The sequence below is a fragment of the Syngnathus typhle genome, linkage group LG2, assembly GCF_033458585.1.
Source record: "Syngnathus typhle isolate RoL2023-S1 ecotype Sweden linkage group LG2, RoL_Styp_1.0, whole genome shotgun sequence".
NCBI lineage: Eukaryota > Metazoa > Chordata > Actinopteri > Syngnathiformes > Syngnathidae > Syngnathus > Syngnathus typhle.
The window spans coordinates 7,452,333-7,473,679 of NC_083739.1; the positions used below are offsets into that span (position 1 = coordinate 7,452,333).

The 21,347-nt window shown below is 41.3% G+C and overlaps 2 protein-coding genes across 15 annotated transcripts in view; one reads left to right on the forward strand and one right to left on the reverse strand.

Moving 5' to 3' along the window:
• zranb3 (zinc finger, RAN-binding domain containing 3) overlaps positions 1 to 19,420 on the reverse strand; it is a 51,658-nt gene extending 32,238 nt beyond the window's left edge. The window contains exons 1-8 of one of the 6 annotated variants that reach the window (XM_061270394.1): positions 19,263 to 19,420; positions 18,118 to 18,290; positions 11,869 to 11,887; positions 11,454 to 11,632; positions 9,663 to 9,894; positions 7,676 to 7,761; positions 5,709 to 5,880; positions 3,081 to 3,215 (exon numbers count right to left, since the gene is read on the reverse strand). In XM_061270394.1, coding sequence (XP_061126378.1) covers positions 3,081 to 3,215; positions 5,709 to 5,880; positions 7,676 to 7,761; positions 9,663 to 9,894; positions 11,454 to 11,632; positions 11,869 to 11,887; positions 18,118 to 18,266 — 972 coding nt within the window. In that variant the 5' untranslated portion in view covers positions 18,267 to 18,290; positions 19,263 to 19,420. Of the gene's footprint in view, positions 1 to 3,080; positions 3,216 to 5,708; positions 5,881 to 7,675; positions 7,762 to 9,662; positions 9,895 to 11,453; positions 11,633 to 11,868; positions 11,888 to 18,117; positions 18,291 to 18,838; positions 19,019 to 19,155 lie in introns of those variants that run through there. The other 5 variants (XM_061270404.1, XM_061270385.1, XM_061270367.1 and 2 more) reach the window with 5 other exon arrangements.
• A 13-nt stretch (positions 19,421 to 19,433) lies between these two features.
• LOC133146562 (R3H domain-containing protein 1-like) overlaps positions 19,434 to 21,347 on the forward strand; it is a 32,131-nt gene continuing 30,217 nt past the window's right edge. For 3 of the 9 annotated variants that reach the window (XM_061270427.1, XM_061270452.1, XM_061270442.1), the window contains exon 1: positions 19,437 to 19,595. The gene's annotated coding sequence lies outside the window, so the exon portion shown is untranslated. Of the gene's footprint in view, positions 19,596 to 21,347 lie in introns of all 9 variants that reach the window. The other 6 variants (XR_009711390.1, XR_009711391.1, XM_061270420.1 and 3 more) reach the window with 4 other exon arrangements.

Consider the following 21,347-nt stretch of genomic DNA (forward strand, 5'->3'; position numbering starts at 1 on the left):
AATCTGGATTTTAAATAATACATTGCTAGTTGTTTTTTATTAAAAAAAAAAGCCTGTGTTTGAGAAAATGTTAGCTGTTACAAAAGTAACTGTATAGTCTGACGACTTGTGTGGAAAATGTATCGCGTGAAAGTAACTCGCTACTGAGTCATGAGTTACTGGCATCACTGATCGGCAATGCTCAACCTTCCTTGCACCATGGACCGAGAGAGTCGGACACATTTTGGCATAAAAACAATGACTGAATATGTAACTATGGTGCCATTACTGAAGTTTTTGTAACGGTGGGAGCTAGTGGGAGCCCTGCAATTTCCCAAAACTCCCATGGCTTGTCTTTGAATGCAAAACAGACCCCATGTTTTAACAAGAGTCTCTCCTCGCAGTTGTAAGTGAAATAAGCGCCAATTAATATCACAACTAAAAGACAGTACTATCTGACTCAGTGCCTCGTTGATCTCCGTGATAAAATCTCACTTTTTCAGTTTCTTCACATTCATTTGATCTCTTTCTAGAAATCCCTCCTAACGTGTGGCGGTGTATGTTGTTATCGAATTCTAATTTCAAGATAATATTTGACCAAAACTGGACTTTACAAAGTCCCTAGAGCGCATAAGCTGAAAATTTCCCAGAGTGGATGCATCATCAAGTTGACAAGAGAAAGTGCACAGCTGGAAAAGTGTTTGAGCACATGGAAGAACATGGCGCTAAGCCGTGCATGAAACACAAATATAGTTTAGTATTTTCGTACAGTACAGAGGCACCTAAGCGCCAGCGTGAAAATTCCCCAATTCTAAAAACACCAGCAAAATGGACACAGGGACACAAATGACAACACAAATGTGTTGGACAAAACACAAACCAGGAATACAGACTACCGACATAACAAGGCCCACATAGAAAGAACTCGGATTGGTTGAAAACATTACTTGCAAGGCAAATGAAGAATGAGAGTCAAGACATAGAGTCGAGATAATGAAGAAAAAAAAACACAAAACGCAAACCAGAAGTGAATTAGGTTCTGATGAAAAAACAAAGTACACACAGTACAAATGATGACAGTCCAAACAACAACTTAAACACAGCATCCTGCTTCCCACTGCTCAACCTGTGACCTTGACTGACAGCTTGAAGCTGATAGTGCTAAGAAAACATGTAATGCTCAGTTAACTGTAGCCTGCAGGTATCTCGTGTCATTTCACCGTGTGCTGCTGCCCAGCCATCACCCCCGCTGATGACTGAGGCTGTGGGTGGAATATGGAAGTGCAGTGCATGTGTATCGTCCGGCATCTGGGCTCAGCTCATTTCACCCAAGCAGGGAAGGAGGCAACTGAGGATAGTGCCAAGGAATATTAAGGTCTATATTTGCGTCAAACAAAGCCAATGCTGGACAATTCAGAGAATATTTTTGGTGGTGTGAAATCTCACCTCCACCTGACAACCTCAGCAGCCATGACACCTGCTCTGGCAGGAACACCTATGCTTTGACTTACTGATATAATTAGTCGGTGCTCCAAATCATAACTCACTTCACCAGGTCTGCTGACCCTTTTCTGATCGGGGTGTTCTCATTACTGACGGCTTGCTTCTGCTGGCTCCTTTCCGCTGAGTTTAATTAGTGCACAAACTTCTCAACTGTCTGAAGCGGGCCGTTAGCTAGCTTTTAAGTCCGGGATCAGAGCTGTCCTCTCTGGGTAATTGGGAGCAGATGCTTGGCGGGTAAAGCAATAAAAATACCCCCAAAGACTTTTTGGCACCATCATCGCTGGGCCGACAGGCGGGCGGGCAGGCGGGCGGGCAGGCAGGCGGGCGGCAGGCAGTCTTGTTGCTCGTCAAAGTGACATAAATGCAATTTTTCACTCTCACCGATCAAAGAAAATCCCCAAAGTATAGAAAGTGTGTCACCCTCTAAAAGCAAGAGAGGACACCAGGATGGCACCCGGTCAAGCACAGGCCGCTGCCAAAGTTAACAATCCGGATGTGGATCGGAATCAAACAGAACACTTTCATAGACACCCACCTTCTGCACAGGCATCAATTCACAGCTAAATAAAGGAATTCCCCCCCAAAAATTCTGGCCTCTACCCTTGTGGAAATTTTCAGTTTTAAGTCATCCTGTCCACTGCCGAACAAACATCTGCCTTGAAACAGAGGAGATTGCTTTTGTCATGTAATAGAGTGCCAGCACCGAGCTAAATTGAGCAGAATTCAATCAGCAAACAACATGGAGTCCAAAACAAGATACAAACTCAGGGCTTGTCAAGTAGCGACATTGTGATTGCATTCGACGGTTATCTCCGGAGTTTGCAAAACTTGGGGCAGCGCTGCTCGCGGCTCGGGTCAACGAGCTAATTAAGAGAAACACCACTCTCGCATATGGCAGATGCTTGGTGCAATGTTTACTTGGCAATATGGGAAGCAGACAGGCTGCCATAGCAAGAGGATCAAACTGCACTCCAAACCCAGAGTACAGGAATGGAACGCTGCACGTATGCTGCCGCCCTCTTCCATTGCTTTCTTTCCTTCTCACTTCAAACTGAAAGCCATTGTTTCCATAGCAACACAATTACAGAGGTGTAATGGTGTTGGTGCAGGGTGTAATCATGGCAGGTTGGATGTGACTAAATAATACCATAGTTAGATCCCTGGCTTTGTCTAAGTGCTTTTCACCCGCAATCATTAAGTTCTGTTTCCATGGCAATGCTCTGCCATGAGATCTCACCGAGACAGAACATCAAGTCACCCTTTTTCTTTAAGACGATATTATTCCACTCATTTAAAGTGCTATTCTTTGCAAACTCTTGGCTTTCAGATGTGTCGTATAGGTTAACAATGTTAGAAGGCACATTTAGCTTGGTCTAGTTCAAAAAGTGTTGGGGACTGGTATCAGACGGCACTAATGGTGCAAATTTCACATTAGGTTCCTGCATTTGAAGCCACAAGTTATACTTTTCTACAGTTTAGCCTGATTTGATTGCAAATACAATACAATATATGAAAAACAGAGGAACAAAGTGTTCAGGGGGGAAAAAAAAGAGTCGAGTTCATAGACATAAAAAAACAACAACCTGGTCCCCCGTTACCTTGGCAATTGCTGTTTGCTTGTACATCTGCGTGATCAGGCTCATGACCTCAGGGAAGGAGTTGCTGGTGGCGACAACCTCTGACCCACATCCCTTCATCAATCTCTCCCACTCGGCAAAGCTGGCTGTGGCCTCCTGCAAAGCAAGGAGAGGGCGAGTTCTTCAACATCTTTCTCTTTCGATCTCAACACTTTTGGCGAGATAAAGGGCAAAACAATTAATGGTGCTGCTGGATGTCCTAGTTTTCCTGGAAGGCAAGAGAAAAACGGAGGGGGAAAAGAGGGAGAGAATTCCCAAGGATGCCACCCCCTCCGACTGGGCTTCTGTGTTAGGTGGGTCAGGAGCATCTCCCAATTATAGCCGCCTTGTGACAAGCCGGGGTCGAAGATGGAGAAGCAGCCAGGCCGCTACAATAAATCAAAGATGCCTCGTGTGCTCTCAAGGTGATTGGCGAGGAGTATTTAAAGCAAGCGTGAAGAGCGTTGCAGTGGGAGCTGCTGCCAGCAGCATATGTGACCTGCTATTCATAAACAGGCTCTGTTTATCATAAAAAACAGGGCAATACGTGCTTGCTTAACAGCAGGGTGTCCTACATTGTTACACTATTTTGGGTTATAATGCGCCACATGATGTAAAAGCCTGACAAAAAATGTGCATGCTGTAGTGAATCACGGCAATTTGATTACATTTCTATGCAGCGTATATGCTGGCCCTCTTGTTTGCAAGTCTCACTTGAATCGCAAAGATCATGCAAAACTTTGAATGCCGTCCTAAAGTGTCGCATCAGAACCATATGGCGAGCTCCTCGAGGGGGAAGAAGAAATGTGTGTGCGTGGGGGGGGGACGCACCAGAAACGTATTAATGTGCACATCCTGTAAGAGTTTCATTGGTGCCACTTTGCGTTCAAGATAATAAACAAGTTTTGGTTTGGAACATGAAAGCGTTTCCATTTAGCGAAAAGATTAGCATTTCAGTAGAATTTCGTCAAAGTCAAGGACGTCTGAATGAATAAATGAGATCATGTTGCAGGAGAACAAAGCTCTGTTCCATTTATGTTTTGTTGCTCAGATGTTCCACTCAGTAGCACCTGCATAAACAAGGGTTTGACAGACTGGAAATGAGTTTTGATTCTCATTATGAATGCCGCATTCAAGCTTAACAACCTGCTGTTGAAAAAAATGAGTGGCTAAACACTACGCCCATGATGATAGTCACTTGACCACCATAGACAAAAAGGGCAGGACTAAAAATGTAAAGGGCAGGCGGGGCATAAAATGTGTCTGGCAGTGGAAGATAAAAGCCATCATTAGGGAGTAAAATGAGATAGAAGGGCCAGGGCCTAGCTAGTGAGTGGTCCTGGAGTACACATTTTAAGGGGTTTTGGGGATGGTGGGTGGATATTTCTTTTTTTTTATTATGCTGGGCTTATTATGCACACAGTATGTCCCCCTTTCCCATCATTAGCTGCAAGATACTCCATAATCATTTAAGTATTGAAAAACACTCTCATCTAATAACTAAGGGGGGGCTGCAGCCACTGCATCCACCTGAGACGAATTATCTGCATCAGCCAACTTCAGATAAGGGAGCTGCTCAAGGAAAGCTACAAAACACAATAGGTTTTCAGTCTGTATCTAATTGGCACCTCTATGGAGAAACATTGACCATATTTAGCTGGAAAATAAAGCATTCAGGGAAATTCAGGGATAAAATTGCAGCGTAGTCACTTTCATGGGGGTCTTGCTTATTGTTGTGTCACTCCGAGAAATGGGGTTGAGGGCATAATTAGCATCGAAAGCACTCATTTTGTGTCTCTGTAAACTCCTGCAGCTGCTGATGTGAAAAAATAAAATACGCTGGCGCTGGTTACCTCCAGTAGGAAGTCTATCTCTGGTCAAATTATTACATTGTATTCAGTCAGGGTTTGTGATTTATCCCTTAGTTCATCATGAAAATATTTTGTCATATTAGAATATATTAAAAGATCCCTGACTTCAACCCCATCAAACACATTTAAAGGGACAGTGTAGAAATGTTTGACTTTTCACTGCCATCTAGTGAAGAACGAATAGAATGCAACGAAGTAAGGTCAAAGCACGTGCATTTTGAAGCAAGCAGACTATTATTATAGTTATAAAAAAAATAATAATAATAACAAGACTACGGTGTCAGAGTGAACACAATTTCTAATACCAATTACTTCAGCAGAGGTGGAAACAAATTATCATCACAAAGGACACAAAGGAGAACATGAAAACTCCACACAGAAATAAATGCTGGAGCCAGAATCAAACCGGTAATCTCTGAACTATGAGGTGGACGTGCTAACCAGTTGACAATCGACTAGACCTTCGATTATATGGGAAAAAAAGATCTGATATTTGCATATTATTGAAATTGTTTGTGGATTTCTAAAATCAATAAACATTGAAAAATCAGACACCCCCCCCCCCCCCCCTCCCATACACAATGAAAGTTCATTTCATATTAAAATGATTGTGATTCTTCCAAACTATTCTTAATCCCTAATATTGAATTATTAGTGGAGGGCGCTGGACAGCGGAAAAAATGCACAGATGAAGATCCCTTGAGGCAAAGGAGCGCTAGAATATCGAATGTAAATTTACCTTTGCAGCCTCCTTTGGAAGGTCGAACGGGATGCGCTGGCGGATTTTGGGGGGAAGCTGACTAAGCACCTCAGCTTTAAGGCGACGGATCATGATCTGGCTCAGCCGCTGGTGCAGCTCCTCTAGGTTGGATGCCCCTCTACAATCCCACTGCCTGCGGGTTCCAAAGAACCTGCAGGAGAGGAATTAAGAGTTAAAACCCCATTACAAGCTGAAGCAAACTTCCTTAAATATACTTATTTACAGAAGTGCCCTGGAGGAGTAGTTAAACACTTTTAAAAATTCCCACCTGGGAGCTGCCAGGCACTGGAACAGTCTTGCATTGTGAACAGCGAAAAAAGCTCGACTCACACAGTTGGGCATCTGAGTTTTTGCGTCAGGGCAATTATAGAGCAGCAAAGAAATTTGTCTCGAGGCCATGGCAAACTTTCACAACTCATCAGCCAAACGGGGTTTTAGAATAAAAGTGGCCTTGTAGACAAAGGCTGGTTATCTGCCATCCATGTTGGCTGGACAAAATGAACAATGGGGTGCCAAAATCTGCAGCTTTACTCGAGTGTTTTTGGACTTTTTATTGCTGAGGAAAGGAAAAATATTTTATTTATTATTATTTATTAAAAAAAAAAAAAGTTTATTGGCAGATTTACATACTTTTACCAGTATGAAGAAATACATGCTGCTAAGTAGTTATTTCATTCCTCTTCACTTTATGAATATGAGATCATTGACATGAGGACCTAAGTGACTAATGTTGGACGAGAGGACCTCACCTACAATTGACTTTCAAGTTCAGGGTAAGTCAAATCTTAAATAGGCAAAGATACATTTTTCACTCAGTACAAACCGAGAGGTTGGTCAGACTACATACGATGTTACGTAAAATTCAAAGAGTCATTTTAATTCAAAAGTTCTAATCTAAAAGTTATTTTCATTTTGACCTAAATTAAAATAAATCGTTGAATAAAACAAAAGATGTCCCTTGTCATGAAACAAACAAAAAATAAATATATAGTACGTAGGGGGGCTTAAGAATACAAACACGAAGGGGGAAATATATAAAATACGTATTCAGGGACTTTTATTGATTGCTTTAACCTGATTGAAGAAACTAGGAACCTCTCAGTCTTCATCATCACCATTTTAGCAGAGCAGAAGACACCTCATGCAAATGTGTTAACACATTCTCATTGGATGGACACCGTTTTCCACCCTTTTTCAAAACAATTAACATTCAAGAAGTCCAAACTCCATTGTTTTAGCTGTGCTTACAGAACAGAAACCATATGCTCTGAACTCTTAGAAACTCGCTGATCAGTATGTAATCACTAAAAGCAGCTGTCTGACGCTTCTTCACAAAATATTTCAATTTGCAATCAGTCTTCAGACCTTTGCACACATGGATGGAGGAGGTCTAAGGCAGATGAGCAGATGAGAGGTAGAGTGAGCGTAAGAGGTAGAGGGGGTCAGAGGAAGAGGCGTTTGCGTGCGAGGTGGAGGCATAGCTGGAAGGGCTCAGAAGAGATCACTTGTCTTATACTCTTATAGTATAGGCCTACTATAGATTTTTATTCTTTACAGTGAAATACTGTTTTTTATACTAAATACTTGTTCAGTTTAACAATAAACTCTTGGGATCGTTATCCAAGAGTTGAACATTATTTTAGGTAATTCCAATTTATTAGCTAAGAAGACAGTGAGCGTGCCTATTTTGCCACATGAAAAAACATTCCATTTGTTCATTAGATAATAAAAATAATAAAAATAATAAAAAATGGAAATACCAAATTTATCACAATAAAATTGACAACCATATTGCATATCACATTTTTCCTATGTTGTGCAAATTTGAACAATATTGAAAAAAAGAAAACAATTGAGAATATGTGTATCAGGGGGTGCCAAAATCCCACTATGTAGGGCTCCGCCGTAAATGTTTTTATGTTAATTTGTGTCTGACTCACTCTCACCTATAATGGGCATTGCAGTATTTCTTGGCGTAATCAGTCCAAGTTCCAAACATTTTGGGGTAGAGTGCATCAATTTGCATGAAAAGCTGTAAAACACACAAGAAACAAACATCAACAATTTGCAAATCTGCTGACAGCTTGATGCCGTAACAATGTTCAATCAGTCGCAATGTGGCACATTCAGCACTGCGGCATCAGTGCATTTTTTAAAATTCTTTTTAGGAATGGAGTGAACACATTTCATTCTTAAGTTGGACTTTATTTGGATTCATCACTGAAAAAAGTAACGTTAAAAAGTAAGCATTCAATCGCACTCCATTTCTACACTCAGATGCTTACATTTGTAATATCATGATTAAAATGAAATATTTCTTATTTAATATTGTTGTCTCAAATATTTTAAGATTATTTAAAATAAATTCCCACCACTCATGCTTATTAGGTTGAAGATGAATACTTAAGTGTGTGAATACACACACACACACACACACACACACACACACACACACTCCACGTCAATTTCTTTGTATTTGCATCTGAGCTAATGGTAGGTAATCAGCAGCACTGCGAGAGCTCTATTCAGAATTCAGCACTTGTTCATCATAGGCTTTACAGACATCCTTCCACCTCCCAATCCTTCTTCACACTGTTGATATAATAGGTGGGTGGAATGGGGGCACATCACAAACAGTGCAGCATGCCCTGAGCTGTGCACTAACCTCATGTCAGCCACAGTGAGTAATGATGGCAGCGCAATGAAGACTGGCAGAGAGGAAACGGACCGAGCTTATCAGATTTATACTACGGATGATAAAATGTTTTATGCCGTTTCAGATTCGAGCAGGGGAGAGAGAGAGAGAGCGAGAGAGAGAGAGCGAGAGAGAGAGAGAGAGCGAGAGAGAGAGCGAGAGAGAGAGCGAGAGAGCGAGAGAGCGAGAGAGAGAGAGAGAGAGAGAGAGAGAGAGAGAGAGAGAGAGAGAGAGAGAGATTTAACTCAAATCTAACCTCACCACAGCAGTCAAAACGTGAGAGCTCAATGACAGGCCCGCTTCATCTCTGATCTAATGAGGAGAACAATTGGTGCTTCTGCTTTTTAAATTTAATTTGCTGACAATTTCTCAGATCATTTGCAGAAAACGAGTAAATATTATTCAGAAAGAAAATATATATGTATCATGGAGCAATTTCTTTACATTGTGAACTGCAAGACAAGTGAAGCATTTCAGGAGATGAATAATTTTGAAATCAAGTTGTTCTCATTTGGGAAATGTTTGCTGCTAATGGTAATTTCAAAACAAACAATAACCAGAAAGTCTTCATTTCAAAAAATGCTTTGAAATGTAATGGCCAGGTTGAATTACATTGACAAAATAATTCAAATGATAATTGAAACCATGCAAATGTGTAAAAGCCAAAAGAGATGAAAATGTGTCATGATTAGCCTACAATGAGCTGACTAGTTTTTAGCAAAATCCATTGTGCCATAATGAGACTTACTGGAAATATTTGGAAGCTGACGCAATAGAATATGTCTACAATCTAGGCTTGTATCTCAATATAACACATGAAAATATCATAAGTCATTATGAAAAAGGACTATGACTGTGTGGCTCAGCAAACAACATTGCCCTGTGACGAGCCCTTCTTATTGCCTCTAAATTCAATAGTTTCTGTCCCTGTGTGCTTTGTTATTACTTGTCTCATTTATTGCACTGCATTCATCTCTCTATATTGAGCTTTGCAAATGATGTTTTTGTTACAAAGGTTATTGGAATATACAAGATCGCGAGATGCGGGAATGAATTAATTGGTATTTTGGGGCACTTGGGCAAGTTGGGAATATCCAACATGTTGGAGTTACCTTCATCCGAACAAGGAGTTTTGCATGAGAAACTTGCGAAATTCATCTCAAAGTTGTTTGTAGAATTTCACCAAAATGGGCCCCAGTGGACATCATTAGAAATCAATTAGAAACTATCTGCGTCACCTCTTCCGGGCGGCCCAGCGCAGGTGTCCCAGTAAGGAGGATGGCTCGCTTAGCGCTCTGAATGATAGGCACCAGAAGCTTGGTTCGAGCAGCATTCCTGGATTTGAGGTAGTGTGATTCATCCACCACAACCACTGAGAAGCTCCGCCTGGTTAACGCCTCCATCAGAGAGCGAGCATCTGTAGTGAGGAGGCCGTAGCCCAACACCGTCACCTTACTGTCGTTAATCCCCCTGCAAGGACACGGAAAAATAAGCATGACGTAGGCAATGCCAATGTCTGACTGACATGTTTTAATACAAAAACAAAAGAGGAAAAGTCAACAAATCATCATTCATCACAAAGCGGAAACATTTACCCAGCGTTTGTGTGCTTGAGGTATGTCATCAGAACTCTTAAGCTAGTGTGGACTTGATGAGGATCATGTAGGTGAGGTAAATACACATTGTGGCTTATGAAATAAATTTTCAATGAGAATAAGCAAGTAAAACAAACTGTCAAAAGTGTCTCCTTGATCTACCCCTATAAAAAAAGACAACACTAAGGGGCAAACACCTAAAAGCCTGTCCACTGCCTACAAGGCCTCACAAGTGAAAAAGCATATCACGGCATAAACAAGCCATAAGGTCAACGGAACTGCAAGGCTAGAAAAACATTCAGCTACAGTTAATGGTTTCATAGCTGAAGGGTCTTTCTGGCGGAAGTTTGTGATGACCTCTTCCTACAGTGAGCAGTGTGAGCAATCAGAAAAGAGCTTTTTGCGAGAGATATGAACCCTAAACACCTACACCAGTTTTTTTTTGGGGGGGGGGGGGGGGGGTCTTGGGGCTCCACAATTCCAAAAGCCATTAGTATGTTGAGGAAACCCGGACATTCATCACCTTCACAACACCTTGGCTTCTGGATGTTTCACCTCTCTCAAAACTGCATTGATAGAGCTCAGCCAAAGAAATAATCAAATTCTTGGTCACCCTGATCACTCTTGTCCGATTGCTCAGTTTGGCCAGAGAGTACAGCTCTATAAACCTCTTCCATTTAAAGTACATCGGCATTTTTTTCCTGAAAAGTTTTATCCTTGTGCTTTGACACAATATTTTAACTCCCATGGCATTTTATTTGAATTAATTGCTGGATTCTTGCTGATATTCTTTGTCAGCTGTAAAGCCAAACAAAGGCAATTTTAAATAATATCTGTAAATTTCAATATAATTGGAGTTGACTCAAATTAAAGAGTGCTGTAAAGAATGCTATAAGTGCTGTATCTCAATGGTGATCACGACAAACGGAACCGCTAGTGCTAAGTACCTTAACAAACATTTTCAGTTTTTATTTTACTAAAACATTTGATTCTGCTTTGGCTTGGCCACTGGGGAACACTGGGTTTTCGGGAAGAAAAATATTTGAGTGGTAATTTACTCTATATGTCAAATTAAAGAGGGTCAGAATAATTTCATACTAGAAAAATATTTGAGTGATAATTTACTCTATATGCTAAATTAAAAAGGGTCAGAATAATTTCACACTTTGTTACACTAAACACAGTACAGAACTGTGTATCGCTCCATTCCTGCTAGGTCAGTCATTAACTTGTCAAATTCAAAGACAGATAAGAGAATATTATCCACATTACGTCAATTACATCCTTTGTGCGCCTCACAATGTGCCGCGGTATTTTCATTGATCGGTGTATGGCTTTGCCTGATGCTGCCAGATGGCCCAAAATTACACAGTGATTCCAACTATAAACCACATGCTATTTTGTCGGGGGGTTGGGGGGCTTACGGTGACCTACATGGTATCGCTCTTGTTCTCCACCAGGTTGATGTCACCAGGCTGGAGCTCGGGGATCCAGCGCTCCAGCTCCTCAATCCAGGGGTACTTGAGGGATGAGGGCACCACCACAAGGAGGGGCCACTCCTCCCTGAAAGCGTATGCCACTGCAATGGCCTGCACCGTTTTGCCAAGACCCATCTGGGCCAGCCAAATCAGCACCCGGTGAAAGGGGAGAAAAACAAGTCAACTGTGCACCAGCAATTCGGCAAATTGAACATGACGGCTGAGCTGATATGAGGCCCAAGTCTAATAAGGTCCAAGAATGGGTCCTCTGTCAAAAATGATTAGGCAAGTAGCAATGCAGCACTAAGATGACAAATTCATTTGGAAGGTCGGGAAAATAGATTTCCTTAGCCAGGTTTGAGTGTGCTTACCTCATCGGCAATCATACATCTGTGAAACAAAACAAAACAGAAACCATGTTTAGTAGAAGCTGAAATTCCCAATATTACCAATATGTACGCTTTATAGATATATAAAAAAGGGAACATCTGGCCTTTTGACCAGCATTAACTGAAACAATTTAAGAAATAACGAATGCATGGATTTGGTCCCGAATGGGAAACTTTCACAGGGCGAGTTTCAAGTACAACGTTTTCAGACCCTCATCAAACATCACTGATATAATAGAGATCGTGTGCAGGGCTCTCTCATCCCCCATCTGTGATTTCTCCCCTCACTAATCTGCTTTTGAAGTGAAAATTGTCTAAAATGCAAAGTGGCGGCCACCTCTAGATTTCTTAGGTAGGTGACACTTTGGTCGGCGCCACGTTAAATGTGACCGTTGCAGAGTAAAGCAAAACATGCCCCATCCTTGACATGGCTTTGTTGTGCTAGAAGCCAACTTTAAATAACATATAGAAAAAAAGCACCTCAATGAAACAATGAACATTTCAGCACATTCTGTAGTGCGAGCAGATCGACTATGCCCAAGCGGTTTGGTTCTATTGTAATGACCCGCCGTATTCATGAATGCCTTCCAATTTTCTGTCAGCCAAAACAGAGCAACAGAACAGCTGAGTTCCTCAGACATGCTCTCTCATTATTCTTCTTCCCTCCCCTTCACTTCTCCCCCCTTCTCGCTATCTCCGCCCCATTTCTCTCTTTCAGCTGCGGAACATGATTAATGTGCACCTTGCCACTGGTGGTTTTTCTAATTGCCAGCACACCGGCTCAGTCAGCGCATTGTCCACACGTGCAAACACACATTCGCACACGCATGCGATCAGGAACAGGAGGTGTGCACAAAAGTGTGAAAAGATTTAAATGAACATATTTTGTGTGCTCATGCACATATCACACACACACACTCAGTGGGGAAGGTGCGTGGCTGGGGCAGGTGTTTGCCATTTCTCAACGCATTAATCATCCTCCTTTAAATAACCCGAGTGTCGTCTTGACGGTTTGAGACCACGAGGATGCTGCACCGCTGTTGCCTGACGACAGCACGATCCCCGTCGCTGCATCTTTATAATGTTATCTCAGGAACCCACAAGCCCCAAAGTGTCAGGAAATGGCCCGCCTTGCCTTCCAGGGCGTTTGCAACCATTTGATGGCTTTGACCTCGCTACAGTGATGTGTCACATGGCCTTGTGGCTAACCCCAATCTTTCAGCAGTGTTAAGGTTCTGAATGTGCGGCGCATTTCGTTAAGTGAAAAGCTGATCGGCGGCTGGACACTGTGCAAATAGCTGACTTGTAGGATGCTAAAGATTGACCTCGTGGGGCTCCCACACGGTTCAAAGTGTAAAATTACTGCGTACTGAGCTATAAGTGGAAATCAAAACAAAGTTAAAAGAAAATACTGTATCCGGCAAAGACGGACAGCAAGACATTTACCTCAAGCGTTTCAATACAGAATGGACAACAAAACAAAATCCCCATTTCATAAAGCATGTCTAAGCTCATTTAAGGATATATTGTATTTCACAGTGGAGGTAAGAAGAGCAGAATGTATTGAAGAAGAGTAACCATGTGTTGAATTTGACATTAGAGTATGTCTAAAAGGTTTTGTTTCTTTTCATCTGTAGAGAATATCGACTGAAGAATTGTAATTATGAAGATACAATAGTCAGGGGAATTTTGAGTTCTGGTCAAAAAGTAAGACATTATTTTTCAGTCATGCTTGAAACGCACATCAAGAAACTATACGGAACTGTGTCAATACCTTCGTAAACACTTCACTCGGAATACGGCTTCAACGTTGAAGTGGTGAGTGATATTTTGAAATTGTTTCAATGCCGTTGCAATGTCTATAATATTGTTTGGGGGCTGCTGCTATTAAGTAAAAGAAAAATTACATTGTGCTCGTGGATGGTTGGAATGTCAGTACACTGCAAATATTTTAAGAGTCTTTATTATTTGAAGTCAGCCATAAGTGCAAAGGTACGGTATAAAGCTGATAAATAAATAATCACTTAAACTATATTTAAAAAAATAATAATATATGGGGCCAGTATTGTTCTAATTACAGGGGCACCAACGCAAAAGGGTTAATTGGCAGAGCCTGCATAACTCTAACAAGGAACAATAGCCAATAGGATGTTCAGTGCCTTTTTTCTCCACATTAACCTCGTGTGCCAAAGGAGACAAATGCTGGACTGGTCCCCAGTCAGTAGCAGTGGCAGAGCATACATATGAAGTAGACAACAGTACATTCTCACATTGACAGTCTTTGAGTGGGAATTGAACAGACGCACCTTTGGGATTGGGATTGGCTCTTAGTCAGGCAAACAATTTAATTCATCTACAAATTCTCTTGTCAATAACAACAACCATGCACAGCATCTGAAATTTGCTGATTTACATTTGTACTTATTAATGGGTTTATGCTGTGCCAAAACTCGCACAGTAAAATGACAATTTAAAACATTAGTATTTCTCAGTAAAATGGTGAAAAAAACCCAGCTGAATTTAAATGTTAAATGAATTAATTAAAATTCAGGTTCATACATTGAAAGTAATATTTTTCCAGTGCTCCTACTATCCATGTCAATCCTCTCATATGCTAACATCCAATTTATAGTTGCGCTTAAAATGCATTATTAAGGTGTTTTTACTCAAATGTGTGTGTTTATTTTTTTACTTAATTTCCACTGGCTGAGTGCTTTTGTCTTTCCAATTCCATCCATCCATCCTCTTATAATCCGAATAGAATGTGATGTCTATACGTATGTATGTTTAGATTGCTTATATGAAAAGTCCCTCTTGAATATGATCTGCCATAGGAATAATATAATTTTTTATATCAGACCTTATTAGTGGTATCGGCTACAATGTAACAAGCACAGAGTTATGAAGGAACAATAAAGTCCGTTTATTGATCCCCTCTTGCATGAGTGCAGCAGGCCTCATTCAATAAAAGCTCAGGCTGTCAGTTCAAGATATTTTGGACAGCTCACACCGGGAAAGGCTAGCACATGCAACATCACTGTCAGAATCTTAATGGAAGTGACAACGAGTTCTTCATGGATGCAGTTTTACTTCAAATTGACATGTTTTCCCACCCATATTGAAGTAGCCACACTCAAGTGCTGACCAAGTGCATTCTGGGCAAAATGTGTTCCAGCATAACTGCTTGCAGGCCCGTTTTGCAAACAACACATCGAACCACATTCGATGGCATTTATTGTTGTACAGTGCCATAACTTCCCCACAATATCTGTCATCTAAACCCATCAAATTCCTCTCGTCCTCCTCCATATGCTGCATCAGCATATGAATTGCAGCAAGATTTGGTGTTTTCGTTTGGTATTCCTGATGCTTGGAATGTGAAAAGACGTGTGAGATTTAAAATGAAAATCTGCATACGAATCCTCCCACACTCTGACATCTGACATCAATGATGTTCAGCGTCTTATCGGAGGTAATAAAGGGCTGCTATTTCATCCTTTTTTATTTTTACACCATAACATTCTCCACATCTATTTTACTTACATTCCAGGTACAGTGAAACCCTAAATTTCCCAGGAATTCTGATAAATCAGATCAGCAAATGCATTCAAATTTGTAGGTAAAAAAAAAAAAGAATACTTCTAAGATGAGGTCGAATATCTGACCAATGAATTTCATTTCTGGAGCTTGTGATAGAACAACTCAAGATCTGAAAACTGTCCTCCAACAAGGAGGTTACACCAAAACGTGTTTATTGTTTGCTGGATTCTTCAAATTATTGCATTCTCAAAATTCTACAATATCTCACAATGAAAGTCAGTAGCTACAGTATCTCATCAAACCAATGAAAATGTAGCATGGATAGGCAGATTTGACAAGCTTATATCATCGTCCAACTCATTCAATGAGTGGGTTTTTTTTCTGCATAGATTTCCTCCCACATTCCCAAAATTATACATGTTAGGTTTATTTGATTTATCCGTTTTCTATGTACCCATTGGGGTCATGGGTTTGCTTTGGGCTAGACGGAAAAATTTGGGACATAAAATTACAAAGGTAATGGTGCAAAGCCCAAATAAATTACTAAAACAAGAGAAGAGTAAATTGTGGTTCAACGCCATTGAGAGCACTAAACCTTTTCTTAAAATTCATGAATGGTCTCACAGGATGAGATCTTAGATCATATCATTGCCGTCTGACAAGGAAGGGCGAGTGGGGATGCTTGTCGCATGACGTGTTTTCATCGAATGGAGCATCTGTCGTCGTGTTTTCGTCGCATTTTAATAAGGCGGGCGCTGTGCGACTGTTGGTGGCCGGGGTTGCCAAATCCTTTTACCCCCGCATTGCGTTTAGCAGGGTTCTATTATGAAGTCTAAGGTGAAAGGTTAAAAACCTGCGGCATCCTTGAACGAAAGTAAACTGCCATTCAAAACCATTCGTTGGCCCCAAAATGAGCGCGTTCACAAAAACATTCACGGAGCAAAAATGCGCTACCTTCAGTTCACGTTCATCTAAAATATGAACGAGTTCATGAACTTTCGTTCATTGAACGCGTTCAGGTAGAACACTGCCTGTTAAATATGGCCTCAAGCTGAACTCTCCACACATCCGGGGGCTGGGGCATAGCGGTTGAGTTGTGCATGCATGTCTTAGAACGGAAACACCAAATAATCGTTTTTCCTCCATCATATCAATTTTGAGATCGTCTGAAGCCAAAATCTTAATCATGATTAAAATTCGATTAATTGAGCAGCCCTAGTAGATTGTTTTGGACACTCAGACGCTTCACGGTGGATACTATTATTCATGTATTCACATATTCTCACTCTGGTGGAGGCAAACTACATTCTGTAGCCATAGCTGCCCTGAGTGTGCACCTCCGAACACCAAACATCCAGTCGTACACCTGTAGGAGGGACATTGGAGGAAAGATGGGTGAAATGTCTTGCCAAACCACACAAAAACATGACTCGGGCAGAGCAGGAATCTAACAGCGAACCTTTCGGGTACTGGATGACCAACGTTGTGCCACAGACATGCCAAAATCACTTCTGCTTGTCTTTCAGACGACACAGAAACCAAACAGCTCTCCCTGTTACACTGATGCCATTTGACAGGGCTGTTCATGTAATGCAACAAAAGTCAATTGACTTCTGAGCTGCCCGTGCACGTAAGCAGCGCCTTTTCGTGTTCCTGAATCAATAGGGCCGCTGCATCACAGCGAAGCTACTCAGATTGGCTGCCCCAGTGCTGACCTCCCTGAGAACTCGAGCATGCATCAACTGGATAAGTTAGACTACAGTCAGATCCTGGTCTACTTATGCTGCCGAATTCCGATAGTTGAGAGAAGCTAAGAAACTTCCTTTGGGAGACAGTTAAAAAAAATCCACCTTGACTAAATTACCTTTCAAACAGAGCAGGAGGATATGACTGAAAAGTGTATCACAATATCAATGTTTCATATCAGTCAATATATAATAATTATTTGTACCAATTTAAGATCGGAAAAAAACTCATATATAATAATAAATTAAATTTATAATGTACTTTGTATTCGGGCACCAAATCTCAGAATGCTACAGTGCAAGCAAGACTTTAAAACAAGAGACTAACAATGGCAAATATATATGCCAGAGTTAAAAGGTGGGTCTTAAGTCCTTTTTTAAATTTTATTTAAGATAAAGTAAAGTATTATTCGGAGGAAATATACTGTTCAAAGTATCTGATAGTAAAACTAATAAAATATAGTACATTATAAACCATTATAATATGCAATGTTGTTTACATCTATGCTCTTGGCTCAAAGAGTGTCATAAATGCTTGTTTGCAGAAGACCCCATTGTTGATACACTTACATTAAAAATAAAACACCCGTGAGACATTCACATTAATAAATAAATCCAAGTGAATAATGATAACGCATCGAGCACACACTTAGACACGTTTTGTTTCACTACACTGTAAATACAATACAATGGCACTGTGAGCCTAAAAACATTGTCATAGCCTCTTTTGTGTTTTTTGATGGCACCACTTTTTTGCACTCCTAGTTTACAGCTTGTGCTAGCTGCAGATGCTCACAAACCGATTTTTCCATATCTGCACATCACATCAGTCTTGTGTGCATAACTGTGCATGTGATAGTAGTCAAATGAGATAAAAAAATTGCCCTGACTGTAGTTCTGTAAAAAATAACAGAACTGGGATGATCTCACTAAGGGTGTTGCTTACCTTCCATTCTTAGATAGGGCAAAATGCACTCCTTCCCGTTGGAAAGGCATCAAGCGCTGCAGGAGCTTGTGAGGGAGGCCTGACATCTGCTGTGACCATCTTGTGTCACAGTGAGAGGGCTGCGGCGGGCCACTATCATCCACGGGCATTATGTCCTCACCAGTGGCTTGGATCTGAATTTAAGATGGAAACAAAAACATTGACCTGTAAACACTTGAAATCACTCAAAATGACAATAAAGACAATGCTGCACACAGAAAGAAGGCACAAGAGGGCAAATTTTGTTTACTTTTTTAGTAACGGGTGCATAACAATTCCTTTCTTATCAATGTATTGGGCTTATAGGACATATTACTTGCATCAGACAGAATCCTCATACCTCCAAAGTCATCATTTACCAGGAGACCTCAAATCTGTCCCATTTGTTCAACCCTTATCATTGGATTTAAATTGGGCAAAATATAAATATGGAATCATGATGTGCGTGCGCGCGCGTGTTTGCGTGTATACTCAGACATTCACACTCAAACTCAATCAAATGACAACTTCAGGCCTGCACGATTGTGCAGTATGCATGAAATAATATACAGTTAATCTCCGCCCCGACAAAAGTATGACAGGCAAAATGCACCACTGCTTTTAATCATTGCACGATGTGCTACTGATCGCATGGCTACGTCATAGTTTGGTCAGTATAACTAGGTAAGATCGCTGTCGTCACCTTAATTTGCGTAAGCGTATGCGTTTCCACCTACCATATATGAAAGTAGAACGTAAATAAACTAACTTGTTTTGGAAAGAGCAGATTGAACTGTATCATGGGAAGCGAAGATCCCGGCAAAATGTGGAGGTGCACTCGGTTTACGTCCCTTGCGACCCTCAGCATCACGTTAACAAGTCAATCAACTTTCTATTACAAGTAATTCACGGCAGCCACACGCACAAAATACACTCATGGATCAAACAATAACACCAGCAATCATTTAAACGTATGTTATCGAGGAAGTTTAGAGCGAAAATGACTGTATGAATACACACACTAACACCGGACGACGGCGAACCGTGACATATTTTCCAACGCCCTCCCGTCGAGCGTAAGTAGCCGAGGAGCCACCGCTTTCGATCAGCTTGCTTGTGTCCGTTACCTCACGTCGTCACTCACAACAACCCGAGGCTGTTCCTACACAATTTGCACTATTTGTGAAGCCAATCGGTAAGGGAACACTTGATTCCTTCACAGAAGTGATGTTGCCTTGTGGAAGCGAGTTGTGTCGCACTTTGTAGCTAGCAGCTGCAAACAGCAGTCTCGCGAGTGTGTGACAGCTCCCAGCTGGCCCGGCCGGTGTTAGCTCTAAACACTGACAGCTTAGCCCCGAATCGCCGTCAATTCTGATATTGCGTCTTTTTATTTTACCGTAAAGAGCATGGCCCGAAAGGAAACTTTAAATATGCAAGCTTAGTAATCACGTTAGCTGCTGGTATGTACCTGTTCCTGCAAGAGTCACCACGCTGATCGAAGTAACTTTTCGGCCTGTTTGTGTTGCAAGAAGATTTGCATGCATTGCCACCACATGTTAATTGCTAGCCATTTTCATTTCCCCTTTGTTTTGATGTTTAGTAAGTGGTTGTAAAGTTGCATGTGCGTCGTGTTTGCTTGAGCAAAAACACCCAAGCAAAATAGCATCGTAAATATTCCTGCTGAAATTGCACTTCTTCAAATCTGTTTTCCCCCATATTGCACGTTTAGAGTTCAACGTGGGGAATATTAATGCAATTAGAGAAGTTTACCATTTATTGTCGTCAGCAAGACATGTCTAATGTGGCAAAACATTGCTTTTGATTTGCTTGTCACGTGAAATTGCGAATAATTCATCGGGCTTGTCTAATCAGTGGTCCGGTCATTTTGATGTATCAACATAGGCAATTGTGCCTCATGATCACAATGTACAGAGATTAAATTTACTGCATGGATGACTGAGCATACCAATACAATGGCGTCATTTTCATGAAGCAAGCACTATAGCTTAGTGCAGAAAGATTGGCAGATACTTTATTTTTTTACTCCACAGTTAAAAAAACAAAAACAAAAAAAACATGGGCATTAAGTATTCCTTCCTACGACATTTTATTGTGTTTCGTCCATCATCCCGGGTAGGAAATGGTAAAATATGTATTATCAATCATTGAGTGGTTATGCCCTAATTCACTGTTACCTGCACAGATCAAGGGTTGATTTGAAGCTGATGTCCAATATTAAGGTTGAGGATATTGTGTCTTTCTCTCAAAAAAAGATGTGGCACGGTGGCTAAATAATTAATCACCTTCCAAAGGGAAATCTTCCTTTCCTATGTTATTTGGTCCAGCAGGCTCTTAAATAATTCAACTGTCAATCCATAAATTGTTTCTGTTTAATCAGTGACCTTTTCATAGGACAAAAGAAGCACAATAATACATTTGTTGCCAAAGTCTCGAAGGAAGGAATGGTTGTCACAGCCTGATGCTAGTTGCTAAGTGACAGTGGGAACTTCACCGCCCACTGTGTTTTCTATTGAACGTCTGAGAAACGTTGAGAAACTATCACAAAATGGCAGTCTAGACACTGGTTGTTGCGCAGTGCACATCTTAGTGAGTGAGGATGGCTTACACCTTGACCTCCCCATCTTCTCACAATATTAGATGTTTTAATGAAATTAACACTTCTAGGCATGTCATGATCTCTAATTATTTTCCCAATCCAATACTCCAAAGTGATTAAAGGCACATTTAGATGAAATGGAGGTGGTCAGTGCTCTGCTCTCATTATGTACAGGCAGAAAATTGTTTCCAGCAGATCCATTAAGCTTGTAATTTGCTTCAAGTAGATTGCTTTCGTACAGGGCTTCTTTCAGTCTGTGCTCTGGGCGGTATTTCAGGTTCTCTGAGTCAAGTAGGATTAGCTGTAGCCTCGTGGACTTGTGTGAGAAGCGGGGTGCCAGCTTTATTGGGACACTCGCCCAGTGAACAGCTCGGCCTCTCAGCGGCCAGCGCCTCCCCATCGACTCTCCACCTGGCGTTTGAGCACCTAGCAGGCCGCAGTCGTTTCGTTACCGTCCGCTCTCCTCTTCTCGTCTGTGCTTGCCAACTTCCTTCTCCCCTTCGATGTAGGTTTGCTTCCCCGCTTCCCCCTCCTCCTCCCTCTTCCCCTTTTGCGCTCTCACTCTCTGTCTATGCCGCCTTCCTTCCGTCCTCCC